Source organism: Chrysochloris asiatica, unplaced genomic scaffold, assembly GCF_000296735.1.
Source record: "Chrysochloris asiatica unplaced genomic scaffold, ChrAsi1.0 scaffold00035, whole genome shotgun sequence".
In the NCBI taxonomy this organism is placed as follows: Eukaryota; Metazoa; Chordata; class Mammalia; order Afrosoricida; family Chrysochloridae; genus Chrysochloris; species Chrysochloris asiatica.
In genome coordinates this window covers 7,848,230-7,872,260 of record NW_006408553.1, presented here as the reverse complement: position 1 = coordinate 7,872,260, position 24,031 = coordinate 7,848,230, and the positions used below count along the sequence as shown (strand labels likewise).

The 24,031-nt window shown below is 40.3% G+C and overlaps 1 protein-coding gene across 1 annotated transcript; it reads left to right on the top strand.

Moving 5' to 3' along the window:
* Positions 1–10,870: 10,870 nt before the first annotated feature.
* On the top strand, positions 10,871–23,262 carry GINS4 (GINS complex subunit 4 (Sld5 homolog)). The gene is made up of 7 exons (XM_006859935.1): positions 10,871–10,966; positions 16,058–16,144; positions 16,941–17,054; positions 20,246–20,343; positions 20,540–20,628; positions 22,981–23,071; positions 23,166–23,262. The coding sequence occupies exons 1-7, from the start codon at positions 10,871–10,873 to the stop codon at positions 23,260–23,262; spliced, it is 672 nt and encodes a 223-aa protein (XP_006859997.1).
* The last annotated feature ends 769 nt before the right edge of the window (positions 23,263–24,031 follow it).

Here is a 24,031-nt window from a genome sequence, read left to right as displayed (position 1 = left end):
TTACACCTCTTCTACATTTACAGTTGTGACCATCGCCATTAGTCCTGATAACAATTACTCACAACTGAATCATAAAATCCTATCCCCATCATCCCTATCCCTTTCCACCAGACCCATCTGAATAAGAAGAAAACTATTCAGTGAGTTTTACCCACCTTGTTCTGACACTAAGCACCCTCACAAAAGCTTATAAGCCAGCCACTTCATGCCTTTATAGCCCCTCATTTTGATAGCCAATGTCTTTCTAAAGTTGCCTGTCCCTATGAATCCAGTGTACTAAAGAGGCAAGACTGATGCTTGATATGAAGAATCTTTCCCTTTCGTTTGGAATTTTGGGCAACTACATCCTCTTTCATGTTGACCCACCACTTTACGAAGCATTATGTTCTCCTTCAGGGAATGGTCCTTCATGATAACATGTCTGAAGTATGAGAAATAAAGTCTCACCATCCTGACTTCTAAGGAACACTCTGGCTGCATTTCTTGGAACACAAATATTTTTCTGGTATTCCATGGTACTTTTAATATTCTTCACCAACACCATCACTCAAATGCATCAATTATTCTATTGTTTTCCTTATTCACTATCCAACTTTCAAATGCATGTGAGGCTACTAAAAATACGATGGCTTGGGTCAGGCACACCTTAGTCTTCAAAGTGACATCTTTGCTCTTCAACACTTAAAGAATGCAATATGTCATTTGATTTCTTGACTGCTGCTTCCATGAGTGTTGATTGTGGACCCAAGCAAAATGAAGTCTTTGACAACTTCAATCTTTGCTCTATTTATCACAATGGTCCAGTGGTGAAGATTTTTTTCCCTTTATAATGAGGTGTAAGGCTGTGGTGTTTGATCTTTGTCAGTATTTTAAGTCCTCTTTGCTTCCAACAAGCAAGGTTGTAACATCTGCATATTGTAAATTGTTAATGAGTCTTCCTCCAATACTGATACCATGTTCTTCTTCATATATCCAGCTTCTCAGATTATTTGCTCAGCATACAGATTGAATAAGTATGGTGAAAGAATACAGCGCTGATGCATACCTTTCCTAATTTTAAAACTATTCAGTATTCTCTTGTTCTGTTCTAATGACTACCTGTTGGTCTATGTGCAGATTCCTTATGAGCACAATTAAGTGTTCTGGAATAACTATTATTCACAGTGTTATCCATAGATTGTCATGATTCCCACAGTCAAAAGCCTTTGCATAGTTAATAAAACACAAGGAAGCATATTTCTGGTGTGCTCTGCTTTTAGCCAAAATCCATCTGATATTACTAGTTCCAGTCCCTCTTCTGAATCTGGCTTGAATTTCTGCCAATTCTTTGTCAATATACTGTTGCAGGCACTTTTTTTTTTTTAAAGATTTTTATTGTGAATTGAGTGAAAGTTTACAGGGCATATCATCAGTTTTACATTCAACAAATCATATACTTTGTTTCATTACAATGCTTGTAATCCCCTCCATGTACCATCAGTTAACAGTATTTCTCTCTATTCACCTTATTTATTTATTTTTTAATGTTTTATTGAAAATTATATGTTAGTTTACATGGGAGAACTTTAGTTTTACATTCATTCCATCATATATCATCTCACTTCCATGGTTCCAATCCCCTCCATGTATCATCAACCACCCAAAGGGTATATCCCAGAAACCCGCCCCCTACAATTCTCCCTCCTCCCCCCAGTTTTCGGCCCACAGTCCCTTTCCCTCTCTGGGTCCAAAGTCCCCAGTCGCTTCATCACTCCACATCATCATCTCTGTCTCCATCTCAGGCATCTCTGTTTCTCTGGGTAGGGTCCTGCTCTCGGCTCTTCTCCATTGATGGTCCCAGAGGCCTCCGCTCCTATCTTGGAGAATTAATCACTCCCCTTCCTTGTTACAAAACTTTTACTTTTGCATTTCCAACCCTCATAATCCGTCCTGATAAGCATTATTCCCTACAGTATCACGAGTTACCCATCTGTATCTCCTTTCATCAGCTCCGCCCAGACAGATTGAATAGTACCTACTAGAGATTCTGCCTTCCGCCATGCTCCCTAGCACCAGGTTCCCTCTTGAAAGCTTGCAAGCCAGTCACTTCTTGCCTTTGTAGTCCCCCACTCCCCATTTGAGTATCCAATGTCCAGGCTGCCCTTCTCCGTCCACTCTGTGTGTGGGTGTGTGTGTGAATGTTTCTTGCTGCGAGGATTTGTTCCCTCTGAGTCGCTGCTCCATAGGTATAGGTCAAGTTCATCAGACTGTATCAGCTCACTCTTTTTTTTTTTCTTTTTCCCCTCTCTTCTTTCCTCTCCTGGTTGAGTTCCGATCATCCAGTCATCTGGTCCAGGTCACATGGGTATCATCTGCAAGTGTGGGCACTCCTGTGCATATGTCCTCTCTTCCCGTCAGCCGGTAGCTCCACTCTCCTCTCGAGTCCTCAGTGGCCACGCCACTGATTCTGGGCCCAAGAGTCCCCAGGTCTCTTCACACTGCTTGCCAACCAGGTCCCCAACTGGGTCCACATGTTGCAGGCATTTTGTACTTATCTTCAGCAAATTCTTACTTGCATATGACACTAATGATACTTTTTTTTTTTTTTTAATTTCTGCATTCCACTGGGTCACTTATCTCTGGAATGGGCACAAATACGGATCTCTTCCAATTAATTGGCCAGGTAGCTGTCTTCCAAATTTCTTGGCATAGATGAGTAAGTTCCTCTAGTGTTGCATCATTTGTTAAAAGATTTTAGTTTGTATTCTGTCAATTCCTGGAGCCATGTTTTTCACCCATGCTTTCAGTGCAGCTTAGACATCTTCCTTCAATACCATTGGTTCTTGAGCATATGCTAGCTACTCTTGAAATGGTTGAACAGCAACCATTTATTTTTGGTACAGTAACTCTGCATATATCTTCCATCTTCTTTTTATGCTTTCTGCATCATTCAACACCTTGCCTATTGTTGTTGTTATGTGCCGCGGAGTTGGTTCTGACTCATAGCGACCCTGCACAGGGTTTCTGATAAAGATGAGCAGAAAGCCTCAGCTTTCTCCTGCAGAGCAGCTGGTAGTTTGGAACTGCTGACCATGAGATTAGCAGCCCGATTAGTAACCACTACGTTACCAGGACTCCTTATCTTGCCCATCGTATCCTTCAACATTGAACGTCAAGTCCTAAATTTTTTTCCTTCAGCTTGAGAAATTCTAAGCATCTTCTTCCCTTTGAGTTTTCTAACTTGAGGTCATTGCACATTTCATTATAATACTTTACTTTGTCTTGTCCAGCTACCCTTTGAAATTTTCTGTTTAATTCTTTGACTTCCTCATTTCTTCTATTCACTTTAGCATCTCTACTTTGGAAAGGAAATTTCAGAGTCTCTTCTGACATTCATTTTTGTCTTTTCTTTCTTTCCTGTCTTTTAGATCATCTTTTGCCTTCTTCCTGTATGATGTTCTTGACTTTATACATCATAACACAGCTCTTCTGGTCTTCAGTTATTAGTGTCTAATGCATCAAATCTGTTATTGAGATGGTCTCTAAATTCAGGTGGGATATATTCAAGGTCATATTTTGGCTCTCATGGACTTGTTTTCATTTTATTCATCTTCAGACTGAACTTGCATAGGAGCAATTGGTGGTCTGTTCCACAGTCGGCCCCTGGCCTTGTTTTGGCTGATAATGTGGAATTTTCCTACCTTTTCTTCCCACCAATGTAGTCAATTTGATTCCTGTATATTCCATCTGATGAAACCCATGTGTATAGTCACATTTTATGTTGTTTTAAAAAGGGATTTTTGCATTTAAGAAGTCAATGGTTGTACAAAATTCTAACAAAGGATCACCGACATAATTTCTATCACCAAGGTCATATTTTCAAATACTGATCCTTCCTCTTTGCTTCCAACTTTTGCATTCCAATCACTAATCATCTTGATTGCATGATTCATCAATTTCAGACTGAAGAAGATGGTTTTGTTGTTGTTGTTAAGTGCCGTCAAGTCAGTTCCATCTGATAGCTACCCTAGAAAGGGTTTCTGCGGCTTTTAAATCTTTGTGGGAGCAGAAAGCTTCATCTTTTCCCCTGCAGATTAACCGGTGGGCTCAAAACACAGACTTTGTGGTTCCTAGTCCATTGCTTGTCATTTGGAAAAATTGGTAAAGTTCTTCAATTTCATCATGACTAGTTCTAGTGCTTAGTGCATAAATTTAACTAACAGTGGTATTAACTGGTCTTCTTTGTAGGTATATGGATATTATCCTATCATAGATAGCATTGTACTTCAAGATAGATCTTGAAATGTTTTGATGATGAATGTGGTATCATTCATCTTCAATTTACCATTCCCTGCATAATAAACCATATGATTGTCAGATTCAAAATGTCCAATACCAGTCCATTTCAGCTCACTAATGGCTAGGATATTGATCTTTACGTATTCCATTTTATTTTTGACAACTTCCAATTTTCCTAGATTCATACTTCATATTCCATGTTCTGATTACTAATGGATATTTGCAGCTGTTCCTCCCATTTTGAGTGTGCCCCATCAGCAAATGAAGGTGCCAAAAGCTTTACTCCACTTGCATTACCATGCTTCCTACTTTGAGGAAGCAGCTCTTCCCCAGTAGTATTTTGAGTGCCTTCCAACCTGAGGGACTCATCTTCCAGCATTATGTCTAACAATATTCAGCCGCTATTCATAACGTTTTCATCTCTGGCACTCTATCTGACAATGTTCTGCTGTTATTCATAAGGTTTTCAGTGGCAAAACATTGAGAAGTAGCCAGCTTCTCTTACCTAGTCTGTCTTAGTCTGGAAGCTCTGCTGAAATCTATCTACCATGGGTGACCCTGCTTGATTTAAAAATACCTATGTCATAGCTTTCAGCATCACAGCAATGTGCAAGCCACCACAGTATGACAAACTGACAGATGAGTGGTGGAGAAATAGCAATGTTAAAATTGAAATATAGTTTATTGCATGTTGTAGTAGAATTTTTTATGGTATAGTGGAGGTAGACGTATCAGGGATGGTTTCACAGAGGAAGCGATGGGTCTTTAAGGGTTAATAGGAGTTAATAAATGGAGAGAAGGCCAGAAAAAGAGAACTGCATTTGCAAAGAAGGGAGACAAAATCCTTCATATATGTAAATAGTTTGACTTGACGGCAGTAAAGAGAGTGCAAGGGTGGAAGTCCTGAACTACAAGAGAATCATCAGCTCCAAATCACACCAGAACCTCAACATCCTCCCTTCTTTCCCTAAGGATATTTTAACTCCATCTTCCAGCAGATTGTTTAGTATCGCTGACCTAAGTATAAGGTCAATGAGACTAGCCTAGAGGAGTTTTGATTACTATTCCCAATGGAAAAGTTAAAGAATGTTAATTAGTAACACTTTGGGATGAGAAAATATCATCTTACAACTCTTTGATTAAGGAGATATCAGAGTTTGGCAGGTAGGAATGCCTCTGCTTTCTTACTGACCCGGTTGATAGAAAGGGGAAGATATTATTTATGCTGTTGTTGTTAAATTCCTTCCAGTTGGTTCCGACTAACTGTATAGAATAGTGACCTCTATAGGATATCCGAGTCTGTATGTCTTTGCAAAAACAAAACCTCACCTTTCTCCCATGGAGCAGCTGGTGGGCTCAAACACCGACCTAAGAAGGGAACACAAGTCCCACAGAGCCCATCATCTATAGGGTTTTGCAAAGCCTTTGTTAGAACCAGGATTTGAAGATAAATACTTTGCTTCCTGCATCTGCTTTTCAAAATATATGAAAAATACCCCTTCATAAAAAAAAAAAAAAGGAGTTTTTAAAATTATTCCTAAATTCACTCTGTAGTCAAGAAAAAAAAAATCCTATTAATTATGAGAAAACAAAACACAAAAGTGAGTTTATGTACCTGTATAAGACTAGACCTATGTTAAGACCTGTGGTAGGAGGTTCACATAAACTTTCTACAAAAGAACAGGTAGAAAAACTAAAGAACATAGCAATAAAGGTTGGTACAGTCTTTTTCATTAGATAATGCTACAAAATTACATAACTTGCCTTAGCCAGTTAAAACTCTTTAAACTGTGGTCTCAAAACTTAGAAAAATGGAGGTCTGAAAAGTTTATATCCTTGTTGGAGAGCATATATATGTATTTATTTAACATGATCGAAAATAAGACCAGATGAGAATAAGGGATGAGGAGCTTGAGTCTAGAAAAAAGTAAGACATTTGGTATATCATGAATTGTCAAGATTTTATGTATCTCAAGATATCAAAGCCTGGCCTCCTGACTTTTCCTGTATCCCTGTCATAAAAGAAGACAATAATATATTTTAATCATTGGCTCGAAAAATACTCACAAATTCACCAACCAATAGCTTTGCACTCTCCTACCTTCCTTAAAAATGCAAGCTGCCCCCTCATTCTCCTATCCTTAGTATAAATCTTCATTCGTTCAGAAAAAGCAATACAACTTCCCCAAACATACTTGGTTCCTAGAATAACGAGACCAAGAATGTGATGTTATTCAGAGGAAGAAAACAGTGAAAAACAACTGTTGGCCAAATAATGTAGGGCAGTGATTATGTAAAAATGTATAGTTGGCCAAAGTCTAAGGGCAATGAGTTACTAGCCTGGAGGAATTCTGATCACTATTCACAAAGAAAAGGTTAAAGAATGTAAATGGTGGTTTAAAAAAAAAACCCAAACCAATTGCTCTCAAGCCAATACTAACTCATGCTGACACCATGTATGCCATGGTGCTGTTGTGTTCCATTTGTTTTTCATGGTTGTGACCTTTTGAAAGCAGAACACCAGGCTTTCTTCCAAGGCTCCTCCTACTGGATTCAAACTGCCAGATTTTGGGGTTTGAATCCCAAGCACAGTAGCCAAGCACTGTTTGCACCACCCAGGAACTCACAGTAATGATGGTTGTTGTTGTTAAGTATCATCAAGAGTCAGTTCCAATAGCAACCCTCCATAGGGTTTCTAGGAGTCGCTGCGGGTTAATGTGCCAGACCGCAAAGTAGGCTTGAACTGCAAGGTTGGCAGTTCAAGCTCACCAGCCGCTCCTTGGAAACTCTATACAGCGTTGCTATGGGTCAGAACCAACTCTACAGCTCTTAACAACAACAGTTTCTGGGGTGAAATAGTTTGGATGTTTCTATTTGCTGCGATTAATGTCTTCATTGAGCAATATCTGAAAATTGCATTGCATGTCATTTTATTCAATTGTATAGGATCCTATTTTTGTCTCCTCTTCATCTTTAAGTAGTAGCTTTTTCCTTCTTATGCCATATTTGTAAGTTCATGTTTTACTTTGAAAACCAAGTCAGCTTGTTCCTCTTGCTCTTTTAATCATCAGAATTTGCCTACCAATTCTCTACTGCAGCTGTACTTGTGTCAATATCAAATACCATCCTCCCACTATCGTAACCTACATAATTCTTTTTTTATGTAATTGTTTTAATGAATGTGGTGGTGGTTATGTGCCGTGGAGTCCGTTCCAACTTACAGCAACCCTGTACAGGGTTTCCGAGGCTGGAAATTTTCGCGGAAGCAGAAAGCCTCATCGTTCTCCTACGGAACACCTAGTAGTTTTGAACTGCTGACCCTGAGGTTAGCAGCCCGATTTGTAACCACTACGCTACCAGAGCGCTTTTGTTTTAATGAATAGCATTCAATTTACATGACTGTATAATTATTTCTTTTTAAAAAACTTCTTGGGGGACAGACTTGAGGGGTATACCCTTGGTTGGTGGATGATGCATGGAGGGGATTGTAACCATGGCAAGGAAACGATATACGGGATCGATGTGAAGCTAATGTCCTCCCATGTAAACTATCACATAATTCACAATAAAGCATTAAAAAAGAAGAAACTTCTTGACAATGGTTGCACATCAATCAAGTGTTCCTGATTTTTCTCTTCAGTCCACATAATGTAACTTTTAAGATATATCTTTCCTCACACACTCTGAAGTTTATAGTGCCACTTAACCAGCTATTTCATCACAATATTGTACTGCTTCCCCCAGGTAGTTTTATCTGTTTGTCTGTATTAGTATCCCCTTAAAATACTCTTTTTTTTTTTTTTTACATAGTAAAATTCATTTTCTTCTAAATGGCTTTGTCTAGTGAATATTTATTAGAAAAAAGATTTTTAGAGTCCCGAAAATTATTCTTGGCCTATCTCTCTGACATCAGTAAAACAAATAGCACCAGGTGGTGCAACCAACCCCCAGAGCACGACTTGTTTAAAGTTACACCTTTACTAAGTAAGGAAACTGAGGGGCAGGGAAAGATAAGAGAAAGGCTTGCATTGGGAAAGAGAAGTAAGTACCTACATCAGTAAAATAAGTAACTGATACTTCTGTGCGGAGAAGCCCTGGTGGTGCAGGGGTTACGTGTTCCGCTGCTGACTAAGGGTTAGTAGTTTGAACCCACCAGCATCCCATGAGAGAACCATGAAGCAGTTTGCTTCTGTAAAGACTTGCAGTCCTAAAGGGTCGCTTTGAGTCCGACTCGACTCCAGGACAGTGAGTTTTTTGGTTTGACTTAAGTGTAAAGTTATTTGTGCTAGATTTAGATGCAGGAAATACTTGGACTCAAATCTATAACACTTAAGGAATATGTATTTGTTAAAATCTTTGAACATAGATATGGTAATGAGAACTATCAAAGAATGGGTTTATGTTCAGAGAGTAGCATTGCAGTCTCACCTAATGCAAACACACCCTAAAAACAATTCTGTAATCTGGGCAGGATTCAGCAGAGACAGCTCCTCTCTGATTCCCTCCAGAGGATCAGAGAAAATCTGAAGACTCATTTAGGTGATTCACCTCGGTGACCTGAAAGCAGACACCCCTGGGTCTTCTCAGCTGCGATGACGTGGCGCCCTCTCCCGACCATACCTGGATGGTGGCATCTGAGACTTCGTTCTCGAGCTGCCAGACAAGTGGGCGGTGCTAACACTGATCGAGCCTCCCCTCCATTCAGAAGATTGCTGGGAGTGAAACTCAGAGATCCCCGCCCCTTAAGGGTGTGTAGTCTACGACACGGCCAATTTTGTCTTCGGGACTGTGATTGGCTAACGTCGTCCGTGCGCGGTGACGTAAAGGGTCTGAGGGGAGCGCGGGAGCTGAACAGCTAGGGTGTGGGGAACGTCTCAAAAAGGCCTCGTTGGAATTGCTCTGTTCCGCTTCTGTTTCTAGGAGGTCTTTGGGAAAGTCCGGGTTGCGCCCCACGAGCTTCGTTCTTTCCACCTACTACCTTGGAGCAGCTCTCTGCCTCCCTGCACGGTGAGCGATCTTCCAAGTGGGACCTCCGGTACTGTGTGTGCGCGCGTGTGGGGGGCAGTGGGTGGTGTGTTGGTGGAGGGGAGGGAGAACTGTGCTCCGCGGTCCTGAGAGCCAAGTGTCATCAAGTCGTTTCCGACTTCTAAAGACAGAACGCAATACTGTCTGGGTCCAGCGCCGTCCTCTTGATTGCTGCTATTTTGTTTGAACCCATTCCTGCTGTCACTTTGTCAATTCATCTCGTTGGGACTTCCAAGATACACTTGTTTGTCCTTCTGGCAGTCCATGGCACTTTCAGTATTTTTCATCAACACTGTAATTCAAAGGTCTTCCTTATACCTTGTTCGGCCTGGTAGCTCTAGTACATTATATGTTGATTAATTCTCCCAAATTTTAAGCACCCGCTGTAAGTTCAGTCCCATACTAAGAGCTGGGCCCACACGGATAATATATCTTTCTCTGAACACAGAGTTCAAACAATTCATCTTTGAACTGAAATGAACACAGTGTCTGGTGCAAAGTCAATTAGAACAGTAAGCATGCACTGAATTTGAGGTGCTTACAGTGGAAATATTGAAAGTACTATGGGCTGCCCATAGAACCAACAGATCTGTGTTGGAAGAAGTGTAGCCAGAGTGCTCCCTGGAGGCCAGGGTGGCCAAACTTGGTCTTTCATACTTCATACATATTGTCAGGAGGGACCAGTCGCTGGAGAAGGATATCATGTTTGGTAAGGTGGAGGGTCAGCGATAAAGAGGAAGACCCCCGGTCAGATGGATTGGCAAGGTGGCAGCATCGATGGGCTCAGTGTGGCAACAATAGTGAGGTTGGCCCAGGGCCAGGCAGTGTTTGGTTCTGTTGTGCATAGGGGTCGCTATGAGTTGGTACGGACTCGATGATATCTAGTAACCACAACAGTGGAAACAGATGTAAGGAGGCATCTCTTTGAGAAGAGAAACAGATACCTGACCTAAATCATGTAGAAAGAAACAAAGACAACATTATAAATTCTGTAGCCACTGTCAATAAACCTGTGTATCTCCACGTAAAACTTTTCCTTCTCCATATAAATGAGAAGGCTTCAAAAAGTTTGTGGAAAGTGGACTTCAAAGATGATGGAATTTTTCCATGAAATTTTTGAAGCCCCCTCATATAGTTAGTTGTCTGGTTTTCTAACTTAGGAACCCTGGCGTGGTGCTGTGTAGGATAAGCAAGGTTGTTTGAATCGCCAGGTTGGTGGTTTAAATTCACCAGCCGCTCCTTGAAAACCCTATACAGGGTCGCTGTGAGTCAGAACTGTCTCGCTGGCATTTAACAACAACACTGATGCAAGTGGTTAAGGGGTGGGCTGCTAACCAACAGGTCAGTGATTCAAACTCACCAGCTGCTTTGGAAGAGAAAGATGTAGCAATCTGCTTCGGTAAAAAATGACAGCCTTGAAAGCCTTATGGGGCAGCTCTACTCTGTCTTATAAAATCACTGTGATTTAGAATTGACTGTAAGACAATGGGTGTTCTGGTAAATATGGAAAACACATTGCAGGATATTTACTAGTTTATTCTCATTTAGGTTCCTGATTTCAGAGAAGATGGCAGAGGAACTGGAGCTACTGGGTCAGGATTCTGATGGAGGTAGTGATGAGGTGGTCCTTACTCCTGCAGAGCTCATTGAAAGACTGGAGCAGGTAAGCACCCCAAGTAGAACCTTCTTACTCCAATATTAGGCTTTGACTTGGTCCTGTTGTGCACATTTTAGGAAATCAGAAAATGAAGAAATGGAATTCATGGCTTATTTTGAGATAATAGGGCTGAATCTTATCATCTAAGCAGAATAGGAAGTAGGGAGCCATCATCTGTTAGAAACTTTATAATATCAAACACAAAATTCTCAAGTGGTGTCAGAAAGAATTAGCTTTGGACTCATTTAGTAGTGTAGCTCGCTACAGAGTCATTATGGGTTGGAACCAACTTGACGGCACTTAACAACAACAATAAATGTACGTTTAAGGATCACTTGTATTTGTGGAGACTGAAGATGTGTTGTGATGACAATTTGTAGGTCCCTTGAAATGTCTTTGATTAACAAGAGCGTGCTGAAACACCTTCTGTTGGAGAAAATAGTTATTCTATTTCTTCTCATTTACTTTCTTGTGTCAGATGTTGTTTTTATTTCTACTGTTTACCTAAAATTATTTCTAGTCTGTTTCTCCTTTAAGCTATAATAAACCAAGAAAACAAACCAATTTCCTTTCAAATTTTTCTCAACTGATAGCAGCCTCAAGTATGTCAGATTAGAAATGGTTTTTTTGTGTGTGTGTGTTTTTTTTCCTGAAATGTATCTCCAGGCCTTTCTTCCAAAGTGCCTTTGTATGGACTCAGACCACCAACCTTTCAGTTAGCAGCTGTATACTTTAACCATTTGCACCATGCAGGAATTCTTTCAGTCATGACAGCTGTCACTTACTGAGCATTTCCTTTATGTGATGAACTATCAAGTTCTATACAATTATTGTGTGATGAGGGAGACAGTGTACTCTGCTAGCTTCAGAGTCCACACTATCTGTATTTAAATCCCTCTGTGCCATTAGTCTACTATGTGACCTCAAGTTTTATACCTTATCGTAAGACTCTTTGACCTTAAAATAGAGATAATGGTTGTTGTTGTTGTTATTGTTATATTCCATCGAATTGGTACCAACCCATGGAGACTTTATGCACAGCAGAACGAAACACTGCCCAATCCTGGACCAACCTCACTACTGTTGCCACACTTGAGTCCATCGATGCTGCCACTTGGCCAATCCATCTCATTGGGGGTCTTCCTCTTTTTCTCTGACCTTCCACCTTACCAAACATGATATCCTTCTCCAGCAACTGGTCCCTCCTGACAATATGTCCGAAGTATGAGAGATGAAGTTTGGTCGTCTTGGCTTCCAAGGAGCATTCTGGCTGCACTTCTTCTAAAACAGATCTGTTGGTTCTTTTGGCAGCCATGGCATTTTCAATATTCTCCTCTAACACCGTAACTAAAAAGCATCAATTCTTCTACGGTCTTCCTTATTCACGGTCCAGCTTTCACATGCCTATGAGGTTACTGAAAATACCATGGCCTGGGTCAGGCGCACCTTAGTCCTCAAGCTGACATCTTTGGTCTTCAACACTTTAAAAAGGTCTTGTGCAGCAGATTTGCCTAATGCAATACGTCATTTGATTTCTTGACTGCTGCTTCCATGAGTCTTGATAGTTGATCCAAGAAGAATGAAGTCCTTGACAACTTCAGTCTTTTCTCTGTTGATAAGAATGTTGTTCATTGGTCCAGCAGTGAGGATTTTTGTTTTCTTTACACTGAGATGTAATCCATACTGAAGGCTGTGCTCTTTGATCTTCATCAGTAAATATTTTAAGTCCGTTTCACATTCAGCAAGCAAGGTTGTATCATCTGCATATTGTAGGTTGTTAATGAGTCTTCCTCCAACCCTGATGCCATGTTTTTCTTCATAGAACCCAGCTTCTCGTATTATTTGCCCAGCATACAGGTTTAATAAGTATGGTAAAAGAATACAACCTTGTCGTACACCTTTTTTAATTTTAAACCATTCAGTGTTCTCATGTTCTGTTTGAACAACTGCCTCTTAGTCCAGATTCCTCATTAGCACAATTAAGTGTTCCGGAATACTCATACTTCGCAATGTTGTCCATAGCTTGTCATGATCCACACAATCGAGAGCCTTTGAATAGTCAATAAAGCACAGGTAAACATCCTTCTGGTATTCTCTGCCTTCAGCCAAGATCCATCGGACATCAGCAACGATATCCCTCATTCCACGGCCTCTTCTGAATCCATCTTGAACCTCTGGAAGTTTTCTGTCAATGTATGACTGTAGCCGTTTCTGTATTACCTTTAGCAAAACTTTACTCGCATGGGATATTAAAGAGATTGTCCAATGATATCCGCATTTGTTGGGTCCCCTCTCTTAGGAATGGGCACAAATATGGATCTCTTCCAATCAGTCAGCCAGCTAGTTTGTCTTCCAAATTTCTTGGCATAGATGAGTGATTACCTCCTGTGCTGCCTCACTTGCTTGAAAGATTTCAATTTATTCCTTCAATTCCTGGTGCCTTTTTCTTTGCCAGTTCCTTCAGTGCACCTTGGATTTCCTCTTTCAGTATCATTGGCTCTTAATCATATGCTACCTCTTGAAACGGTTGAACGTTAACCATTTCCTTTGGTACAGTGACTCTTTGTATTCCTTCTATCTTCTCTTGATGCTTTTTGTATCATTCAATAATTTGCCCAGAGAATCTTTCAGTAATGAAAGTTGAGGCTTGAATTTTTTCTTCAGTTCCCCCGATTTGAGAAATGCTGAGCATGTTCTTCCTTTTTGGTTTACTGATTCCAGATCTTTTCACATTTTTTGTAATATTTGGCTTTAAATTCTCGAGCAGATCTTTGAAATTTTCTGTTCAGCTCTTGTACCTCCTCATTTCATCCATTTGCTTTAGCATCTCTACACTGGACGGCAAGTTTAAATATCTTTTCTTACATCTATTTTGACTTTTTCCTTCTTTCTTGTCTTTTCAATGACTTTTTGCATTCTTCATCTATGATGTTTTTGAGGTCATCCACAAGTCTTTGGTCTTTAGTGTTTAATGTATCAAATCTGTTCTTCAGATGATCTGTAAATTCAGGTGGGTTATATTTAAGGACATATTTTGGCTCTTGTGGACTTGTTTTAATTTTCTTCATCTTCCGTTTGAATTTGTATGCCCCTGGCCTTGTTTTTACTGATGATATGGAGCTTTTCCATCCTCTCTTTCTGCAGATGTAGTCAATTTGATTTCTATGTATTCCATCTGATGAGGTCCATGTGTGTATTTGTCTCTTATGCTGTCTAAAGAAGGTATTTGAAATGAACAAATCATTGGTTTTGCAGAATTCTATCATGCGTTCTCCAGCATCATTTCTATCACAACTGGACTATAATGACATTATAGAATCAGCACTGGACTGCAAACCACAAAGTTGGCAGTTGAAACCCACCAGCTGCTCCTTGGAAACCCCATAAGGGTTGCTATGAATCGGAACCTACTTAATGGTGCTTAACAACAACATAGATATATAAAGAGATTTCTGGTGTGGTTCTGTAGGATAAGCCCTGGATTTCTAACTGCAGGGTCAGCGGTTCTAACCCATCAGCTGCTCCTCAGAGTCTCTGTACAGGGTTAATTTGATGAGTCTGAAGCGACTTGATGGCACTTAGCAATGTATTTGTTACATTTCAGGTTAATTTTATGTATCTGCAATAGTATTACAGAAGTAAGCATTTGACAAAAATTTTTTGATAGTAGCAAAACCTAGTATTTAATAATGTGTCTTGATGGTATTAATTGGAGAAGCAAACTCATGAATATCAAAAGAAGTAAATTGAACATGATCTACATGGTCTCGACTAAAATGGTAAAACTAAATTTTCTGTAATTGAAAAGTATCATTTTCCTTAGTCACCTGTGGATATTCAGTTCTCTAAGCCTTGTTGTGGTTGTTGTTAAGTACCACGGAGTCGGTTTCGACTCATAGTAACCCTGCACAGGGTTTCCGAGGCAGCAAATCTTTACAGGAGCAGAAAGCCTCATCTTTCTCCTGAGGAACAGCTGGTATTTTGAACTGCCAACCTTAAGGTTAGCAGCCCAGTTTGTAACCACTACGCTACCAGAGCTCTTTTCTCTAAGCCTTAGTACTTCTATAATGTACCAAACAGTTAGACCTGAGTCTTCAATTAGGAACTTAACGTCCTGGTCCAAAAGTGTTTGATAGATGAATATCTATTGCCATTATGATCCTTGACATTCTTGGGCCTTTGGTATCGTAAGTAACTCTGGTGGTGCTGTGGGTTAGCATTGGACTGCTACTTGCAAGGTTGGCAATACAACCTCATTAACTTCCATGAGAGAAAAATGAGACTGTCCCATCAAGATTTGCAGTCTAGAAAACCTAGATAGGGTCACTATGAATCAGAATCAGCGAGATGGCAGTGGGTTTAGTATTACTTAATCTCTATTTTCTCATCAATAAAGTAAGGATAATATGTCCATTTTATCTCAGAGATCTGTGATGACGAATGAAAAAAGTATTTGTAAAATCCACACAGCTCTTCAGGAATGAAGAGCTGTGTGGATTTAGAAGTGTTAACTTCAACTCCCAAAGAAACGGTGTTGATACTCTTGATGGGAAATAGCCTGTGAAAAAAATGAAAAACCAAAATGTTTTAATGCTACTTGGTGAAAGGTATTGTTTGAAATAGGCAGTGACAGAGAGGGTGTCATGGGAGGGACTTTGGGGTCAGAATGGCTAAAAAGGTTGGAGAGAGGAGACATGTCTGACCTCTGACTGATATGAATCAGCTTTGGGTGGATGCTACTGATGGTGACGTTAGAGGAGGTCAGCAGCGGCAACCACAGCATTTTCACAAGTGCCGTTACTCTCAGCAGTAGATATCAGGCTGACAATATGTTTAAAGTAAACCAGTTTTTTTTGTAAATGTTGATTGAATATACAGTTGTAAACACAACCTCCCCACTAAAGAAAAAGGGAATGGGAAAACTGTAATTAAACCACTTGTCTTCAAACATTTTCAGAATTTCCAAGTGGTAGGCAAACGGTTTTCTTTACCTGAGAGTTTGTGATTTTCATGGGGGGTATACTAATCCAAAGGGATATTTTTCTTCATTGAGAACGATGATCTTATTTCTCCTTTGTATGGGGGGCTTTTTTCTAGGCCTGGTTGAATGAAAAGTTTGCCCCTGAGCTGCTGGAGAGCAAGTCTGAAATTGTCGAATGTGTCATAGAACAACTAGACCACATGGTAAGAGTTGCTTGTTTCAAGGATACAAAGGAAGGGTTTAATCAACATAGTGAAAACTTGTGATGTGATAGCAAGTCTGTTTTGTTTGGCATAGCCCAGTATTTTTAAAAATACTAAATTGGTTGTTGACATTTTCCCAATAAAAATCTGAATGTCAGTTTCCCATGAAAGATCTAAAATCTTGGCATCATTGCCCCCACATTTCTTCAAGAGCTCAGATGACTAGAGCAGACTACGGAACATTCCTTTCTGTTTCTGTCTTGTTCCCCACACTCCCTAACGACCACCTTTCTCATGTACCTTACTTGCCTGACCCTCCTAGTCCTTGGAGTTGGATGCTCTGGCTTCAATAACTACCAGCTCCAAGAAGCATTAAACTTTTTGATGTGTTACAGTTTCTCAACTGGTGTTTTAATTCTGCATTTTAGGCCCCTTAGACATTTCTTTTGTACTATATCATTGCCTTTATAATTGGATCAGAGTTTTTGTGGGCTCTTCTGACTGACCACATTCAGATTCAGTTCAAACAGTCATTTTCTAAAAGTAAATTAGTATTATTTGAATTTTGTTTGGGACTGTATGAGTCATATATTATTTGTGTAATTGAAAGAGAAAGTTTTTCTATGATTTTTAGTTCTCCTTTGAAATGAAGTCTTTGGTTTAGTTTTTTGTTTTCCTTTGAGATGCAATAAACGTTGCCCAGGATGATGGTACTTGTGGGCTATGCACAGATTAAATAGAAAAGATCTTAGTGTTTTAAACATCATGACTTTTGAAAATTCGACTTTTTTAATAGGAAGAAAATCTCAAGAGAGCCCAAAAAGGGGATCTGAAGGTCAGCATCCATCGAATGGAGATGGAGAGGATCCGCTATGTTCTTAGCAGCTACTTGCGGTGTCGGCTCATGAAGGTTTGGCATGGAAATATCTGTAGGCAGTAAAACAACAGAGTCTCTAATACAGACTGAGCATTCTGAGAAGTTGGACTGGGGCCTGGGATATTCTGATGAGACTGCACTGTCAGACTAGCTAAAGAATAAGGGGGTGGGGGTGGGGGAGTAAAAAGAGACTGCTCTGGAGAAGCATAGCTGCACAACTCAGAGGGTACCATACATGTTTTCATTTGATTTAACTGCTAAGTATACGGTGCCCCCTCGAGTTATACGCAACAGTGCTGAGGTAGAGTTGTTGACATTGGTTGACTAGGAAATACTGACTAGAGGAGAACGACGTTTTCAAAATCATTTTGCATCTGTCATGCAGTCGATGTCAAACAGATCTTCATAATTTACCGTTTAGAAAAATGAAATTGCAAAACATTCTTTTACTTTTTATGATGTCTGTCTCAACATTTTTATTTTGTATGATATCTGTTTTAACCCTGGAAAATTCTTATCTTCTTCAAGTTTCTACACATTTGGTTCCACTTGTCCCCTTAGGTATTACAAAACTAATAGAGTGCTTCAGATATCTGAAGATTGCTAACAAGTCTTGTCTCAGTCTTCTCTCAGCTTAACTTTCCAGTCATTTGAATCAAGTTTTCTCTCCTGATCTCTTTTCTGAAAAGGTTCTAGCTTGTCAGTATCCCTAAATTGTGCGACTTAGAACAGAATGTTGTTGTTGTTAATGCCGTCAAGTCGGTTCCGACTCATAGCAACCCTATTTAAGGTTTCCAAGGAGCAACTGGTGAGTTTGAATTGCTGACCTTGAATTCAAACTGACCTTGCAGTCCAGCACATTATCCTACAGCACCATACCAGGAATCCTAGAACAGAATACAATATGTTAATTGTAGCTTGGCCTTTTTTGTGAAAAACAGGATGATCATTTCCCTTATTCAGGATATTAAACTGGTAGTCATACTATCCAGCATGACATTAGCTTTTTTGACAGGCATGTCTTACTAAGCTCGTCATTCACTCACCATTAACTCTAACCCTTGCTGATGTTTAAATTATTATTACCCCATTACGTCACCTTCCTGTATTTATCTAGCTTGGTTTTTCACCCCTTAAGTATAGGGCTTTTTATTTATCGTGATCTCTGCAGTCCAGTCTGATTTTGTCATCCGGCATATTGCTACTTTTATTATTATTATTATGGTGAAATACATATAACAAAACATTTCAACTATTTTGATTTTATTTTTGGCAGTGATACTACCCAAAACCCATTGTCATTGATTTTGACTCATAGTGACCCTGTAAGGAAGAATAAAACTGCTCCATAGGGTTTCCAAGGTTGTAAATCTTTATGGAAATAGACACCTCATCTTTCTCCTTCAGGGGGGCTGGTGGGTTCAAACCACCAACTTTTTAGCTACTAGGTGAGTGCTTCAACTGCTGCCCACCAGGGCTTCTTAGTGACATGAAAGTAGATATCTTGACACTTTATGTCATCTGCCTGCAGTTTTTGATGAGTGTGTCCTCTAAGCTCTTGCCTGATTCATTATCAGGACTGGCCAGTGGTTGAGTTTTCATTAGCAGTTTCCCTCTGGGTGACATCCATCCATTGAATCATAATCCTTTATTCAGCCATTTAAGAATCTCCTGATACGTGCTCTCACCCAGTCCCAGGTGTCATAAAGACTTTATCAAATGTTTAGAAACAACTGAGATACACAATATACTCCTATTGTTGTTGTTAAGTGCCGTCAGTTTGGTTCCAACCCATAGCAACCCTGTACAGGGTTTCTGAGGCTGTAAATCTTTATGGGAGCAGAAAGCTTCATCTTTCTCCCGCGGAGCGGCTGGTAATTTCGAACTGCTGACCTTAAGGTTTGCAGCCCTATTCGTAACCACTACACTACCACAGCTCTAGCAGGCTACTCTTTTTTTGTTTGGTTTTATTTGTTTCAGTCTTCTTCATGTTAATCACTTTTTTAAGTTCACAAGCAACTTTTAAAAATTATGCATTCTAATATATTACCCGAAAACAGTGTTAAGGACACTGGCCTGTATATAAATATCCCCCACCTTTCCATTTTTGAAAATCAGGAAATTTGCCCATCTTTAAACTTTCACACCCTTTCTGAGCTCAGTCATTTTTCCACTGTAATGAAACTGCATATACTTTTGAGCACTGATATCAGGGGGCTTCAAAAAGTATGTGGAAATTTCCATTATCTTTTAATTCCATTATTTGACAAACTTTTTGAAGTCCCCCTTATGTAGTGTTAGTAGCAATTTGTATATAATAGGAAAAAGATCTCCAGAAAGTTAATCTTCCTATGAATGTTAATTTACTTTATCCAGTAACATAATTGGTCCAAACCAGAATATTTAAACTACTTTAAAACAAATGCTCCTGTATCTTGGCTTTAAGTTCCTCTGTCATTTTCATACTTCTAAAGTTGTCTGCCTCTCCTTCTTAGTCTGTCTTAGTCTGGAAGAAACCTGTCCACCCTGGGTGGCCCTGCTGGCGTTTAAAATACCAGTGGCCTAACTTCCCGTATCACAGCAAAACGCAGGCCACCACAGTATGCCAAACTGACAGACGAGTGGTGGAAAGAGCATTCTTGAAAGACACAACCCAAGCACTGTTCACTTCAGGCCAGTCCCTTCAGGAAGGTTCCTGACAGCATTCTTTCTTACAGCTCTATTCTGACAGGATGCCTTTTTCTAACTTTTAGCATTTTTTCCTCCATAGTACTTAAGGTGAGTACTTAAGCCTCACCTCACTTTGGGCTCTTCCTTAGTCTATTCTTAAAATTCAGTGTCATTTTTCTATATGTGTGTGTATTCTATTTCCTTCTTAGCTTTAGTATGCAAGTATATTTCAGCTCTTCGAAGAACAATATATAATTATATATGTTTTTAAAATGATACCCCTTCGTCTTCCTCTTAAGTATCACAACTGTGCTTTCAGATTTTTTCTTTTGAAAGCCTCTATCTCTTTTAAATTGTCATCTTTGTTACATCCCTTATCTTATCTGTGACTTCTTTGAAGCCTGCCTTCTTCAGGTCCCGTATTTAAAAGTTATTATAAAGAGCTTTGACCACTAAGACTTTCCATTTTTGAAGACAATTTTTAGATTAACATCTTTCAGAAAATGTTGACTTTTAACATGTGATTTACTAATGACTTTTACCTATCCTCACAGATAGAAAAATTTTTCCCTCATATCCTTGAAAAGGAGAAAACTCGCTCTGACAAGGAGCCTCCCAGCCTTTCTCCAGAAGAGTTTGCTTTTGCACAAGAGTGAGTAAGCAGCAAGTATGGGAACTGCCTTTCTTTCCCTAGCTGTGGGAGTGAGTTTTGATGGCTGGATCAATGAAGTCCTGTTGAATGCTGAAGGAAGTGATCTCAGAGCTTTATCCATTGTGCTCTGTCCTAGGGCCCTGGTGACTCCTATTAGTGTGTGTATATCATAGAAACTTGAACTTATATATTTCAGGTACATGGCTAATACAGAGACATATCTAAAAAATGTAGCCTTAAGGCATATGCCTCCTAACTTACAGAAGGTGGACCTCGTAAGGTCAGGTAAGCAAAACGTACTTTTTCTGTAAATTCTCAGAGGCCATAGTTTTTACATTCCGAATATCTTCAGGCACCTTCAGTTAGGATCTTCATCCTCACTCTTCATTCTCAAGTATGGAAAAATAAGGAAATGACAGGCATCAAAGAGAAGAGAGGAAAGGTTCTGGGTTTAAAACAGCAAAATATATTTTAAAGTAGGTGTAATAATTGCCATTTCAGAATTAGTTTCGTGTTCTTCAGGTTAGGTTGAAATGTTTTGGGATTCATTCATGTATTTAGTTATTCATTCCTTCCACAATTTTCCACTGAGCCCCTCTGATATGCCAGCTCCTCTGAGCACTAAAGGTACAGAGCTCGCTGTGACCTAGTCTCTGCTGTCACCCAGCTAGTGAGCTTGTCCTCACATCTTCTAGAACATGCAGTGCTTGTCTGACTAGAATGGAGGATATGAATAGGATGTTAGGGAACCCTTCAGTGGTTACTTGTTTCCTGTGGGCAGGACGCCTAGCATTTTTGTTTTGCAGAGTTTCAGTAGTTGTGGAAAGAGGGGAGAGCATTAGGATACTGAGATTATGGGAGGGAGAGGAGGGAAATATGACCAAATGCTCTTCTCAGGCTCTCCTCTCACCAGCCCCTTACAATTCTGCTGCAATGCAGATATGGAGTTAACAACTCCTAACTTTATTCAAGCAACTAGAGACCTCTGGCTTATGGGTAATAGTCTATATAGTCTCCAGGCTTTCATAATTTGCCATTTCTAAGCAGCACATTATCAGGCAAATTGTCCTGGAGACAATTCACCAGGCGATGGAAATCCATCCTGTTCACAGGCTAAGCTTAGTATACTGAGGCCAGTAACTCAAGTATAACCTGAGCCTGGTTCTGACCCCTTTGTCTGAGCAGAACAACTAGAACAAGATCAATGTAAGCATGGCTCACCTGGAGCAATCTAAAACCCCTACCGATTTGAGGAACTCTGGGTTGGTCATTTTGCTGTGCTTTCCTGAGGGAAACAGAGGCCCACTGCATGTCCAGTTCTTCCCCTGGTCAGCCACTTTGTCTGCACCTTAGAAAAACAGGAAGAGAGCAAGGACTTGTCTCATTGAATTGATTATATCAGCTAAGGTACTACTGAAAGGAATTAATCTGAATTCCTTGAACTGGATCTAGGCCACTGTCTTAGCGCTTCCGCTTGATGCTGGTGAATAGCTCCTAGAATTGAGAGCTGAACAGTGACGCCAGCCTATCCTAGTGAAATCAGTCTTGCTTAATGAGTGCACTGAGACCCCTTGAGGCCTCTGGTACATCGTAGATCCAATTGCTAGGATGGGGGAATCAAAACTAAACCAAACCCAGTGCCATCAAGTCAGCTCCAATTCAGCAACCCTGTGTATATCAGCTTTCAGAGACTAAATCTTTGCAGGAGCAGACAGCCTCAGCTTTCTCCTGTGGAGCAGCTGGTGAGCTTGAATCGCCAATGTTTGCATTAACAGCCCAACACCTAACCCACAGTGCCACCTGGGTGGGAGAAGACATTCGAAACCTTAGCTGGGTTTCCTGATAAGAGATAACCGACTGCCTCTAGTAACACTGCAGTCTTTTGGTAGGCGCAAAGCCCAGCCTAAGGGGCTCTCCTTAGATCTGGGAAGCCAATTATCCTGGGCCCCCCTCCCATAGATGAGGAAACCAAAGGCACTGTGAAACTTGGGCTGGACTCTTAGAACTGTGAGTTAACCAGTAGATTCTGTGGACTCTGAAATGATAGAGGAGTCCTCTAGGTACAAGTGGAGCTTACAGGAGATGAGCTATCACAAAGCAGCCTAGCTTGGGACACTTACTAATTTGAAATGTTGGCTGGTGGTAGAAAGGAAGGATGGCAGCAACTTCTAAACCTGTAATCTCTCTGTAACCAATTTGTATTCCGTAGTCTAGCAGTCCAGACTCAACTTCATGCACATGTCTTCCTAAGCCCAGTTTCACTTCTTCTCATTAGCCCTACTTTTCCTTCTAAGCCCACATTCCCTTTCCCTTCACACTGCTGAGGGATGTGCTGCTCACAGGAGGTTTGTTACCGCCTTACCTGGAAATATCATGTCATGTTCTTGTTTGTCTCTTCGACAAGAACACAGTCATGCACATTGTAGGTGCTCTTCATTTGTGGAGTTAGTGGTGGTATGTGAAACCTTAGATGGGAAGTGTGCTGTTTCTGTCAGCAGCCTGGGCTCTCAAGCGTCCTCCCAAAATGACTCTGTATCAGAGATCTCTTAGAGCCTGCCCCCTTAATCCCAGTATCTTTTTCCAAATTGACTGTATCAGCTGAGCATATTCTGATGGCATTACTTTTTTTTCTGACAGTTCCTAAACCTGATCTAGATTCATACGTGTTTCTGAGAGTGAAAGAACGACAAGAGAATATTCTGGTAGAACCAGAGATAGATGAACAGAGGTAAATGACAGAATTGTTTTTCACAATAGAAAATATTCTTCCTGATGGAGAACCACCTAAGCACTGCAGACCAATTTTTTTCCTTCTTTTTCAGGGACTACGTGATTGACTTGGAGGAGGGTTCTCAGCACTTGATCCGATATAAAACCATTGCACCTCTGGTTGCTTCGGGAGCAGTACAACTGATTTAAAACCAAGACCAAATAAACAATAATCAAGACATGGAACCTTAGGAAGTATTTAAACACCTTCATATTACTCTGTGCCTTTGGACAATGATGAAACAGCGCTCTAGGCTCAGATTTTGCTCAGCAGTGCTGTGGATCACTTGGAGATTGTAAAGGGACTCAGGGCAGGATTCCCAGTATTGTCACCTGTCCTCCTAACTCTCTGCCATTCTGTCCAGCATCAGCAGATGGGGCCATTGCTCCGTGTATTCCAAATAGTAGGCAAATAAATGGAGCCTCATTTTGTGGTATTGTTTGAAGTATCTAAGGAAAGTGTCACCAGATTGTATGAATGAACTTTTTGGGATCTCTTAATTGGATTTAAAACTTGTTTCTGTCATGCTTCACTGAGAATCACAACTAAACCAATATACCATTATTAAGTTGTTGCAGAAGGAGCATCTGGACAGATCTCTGCTTGTTGGCTGATGAGGAGCTCCCTGCTGTTAAACCGCGGCAGCCTTCCCTGAATCTCAGGCAACTTGGCCAAGCCGGCCTCCAGTCCGGCTGTCCAGAGCAGCGTTCACTATCCTATCTTGTGACCTCTGTAGCATCTTTTCTTTTCTAATCACATCACTGTCTCCAAAGAAATTGATGAAATTAACCTGATGTGAATGGAGCAGGCTGCAGGGATATTTGTGAAGGAAGGATGATGTATGTGGAGGGAATAAATCATCTTTTCCTCAAAATGTAATTAAACAAACCAACAACCCATATTCCAGTTTTTTTTTTT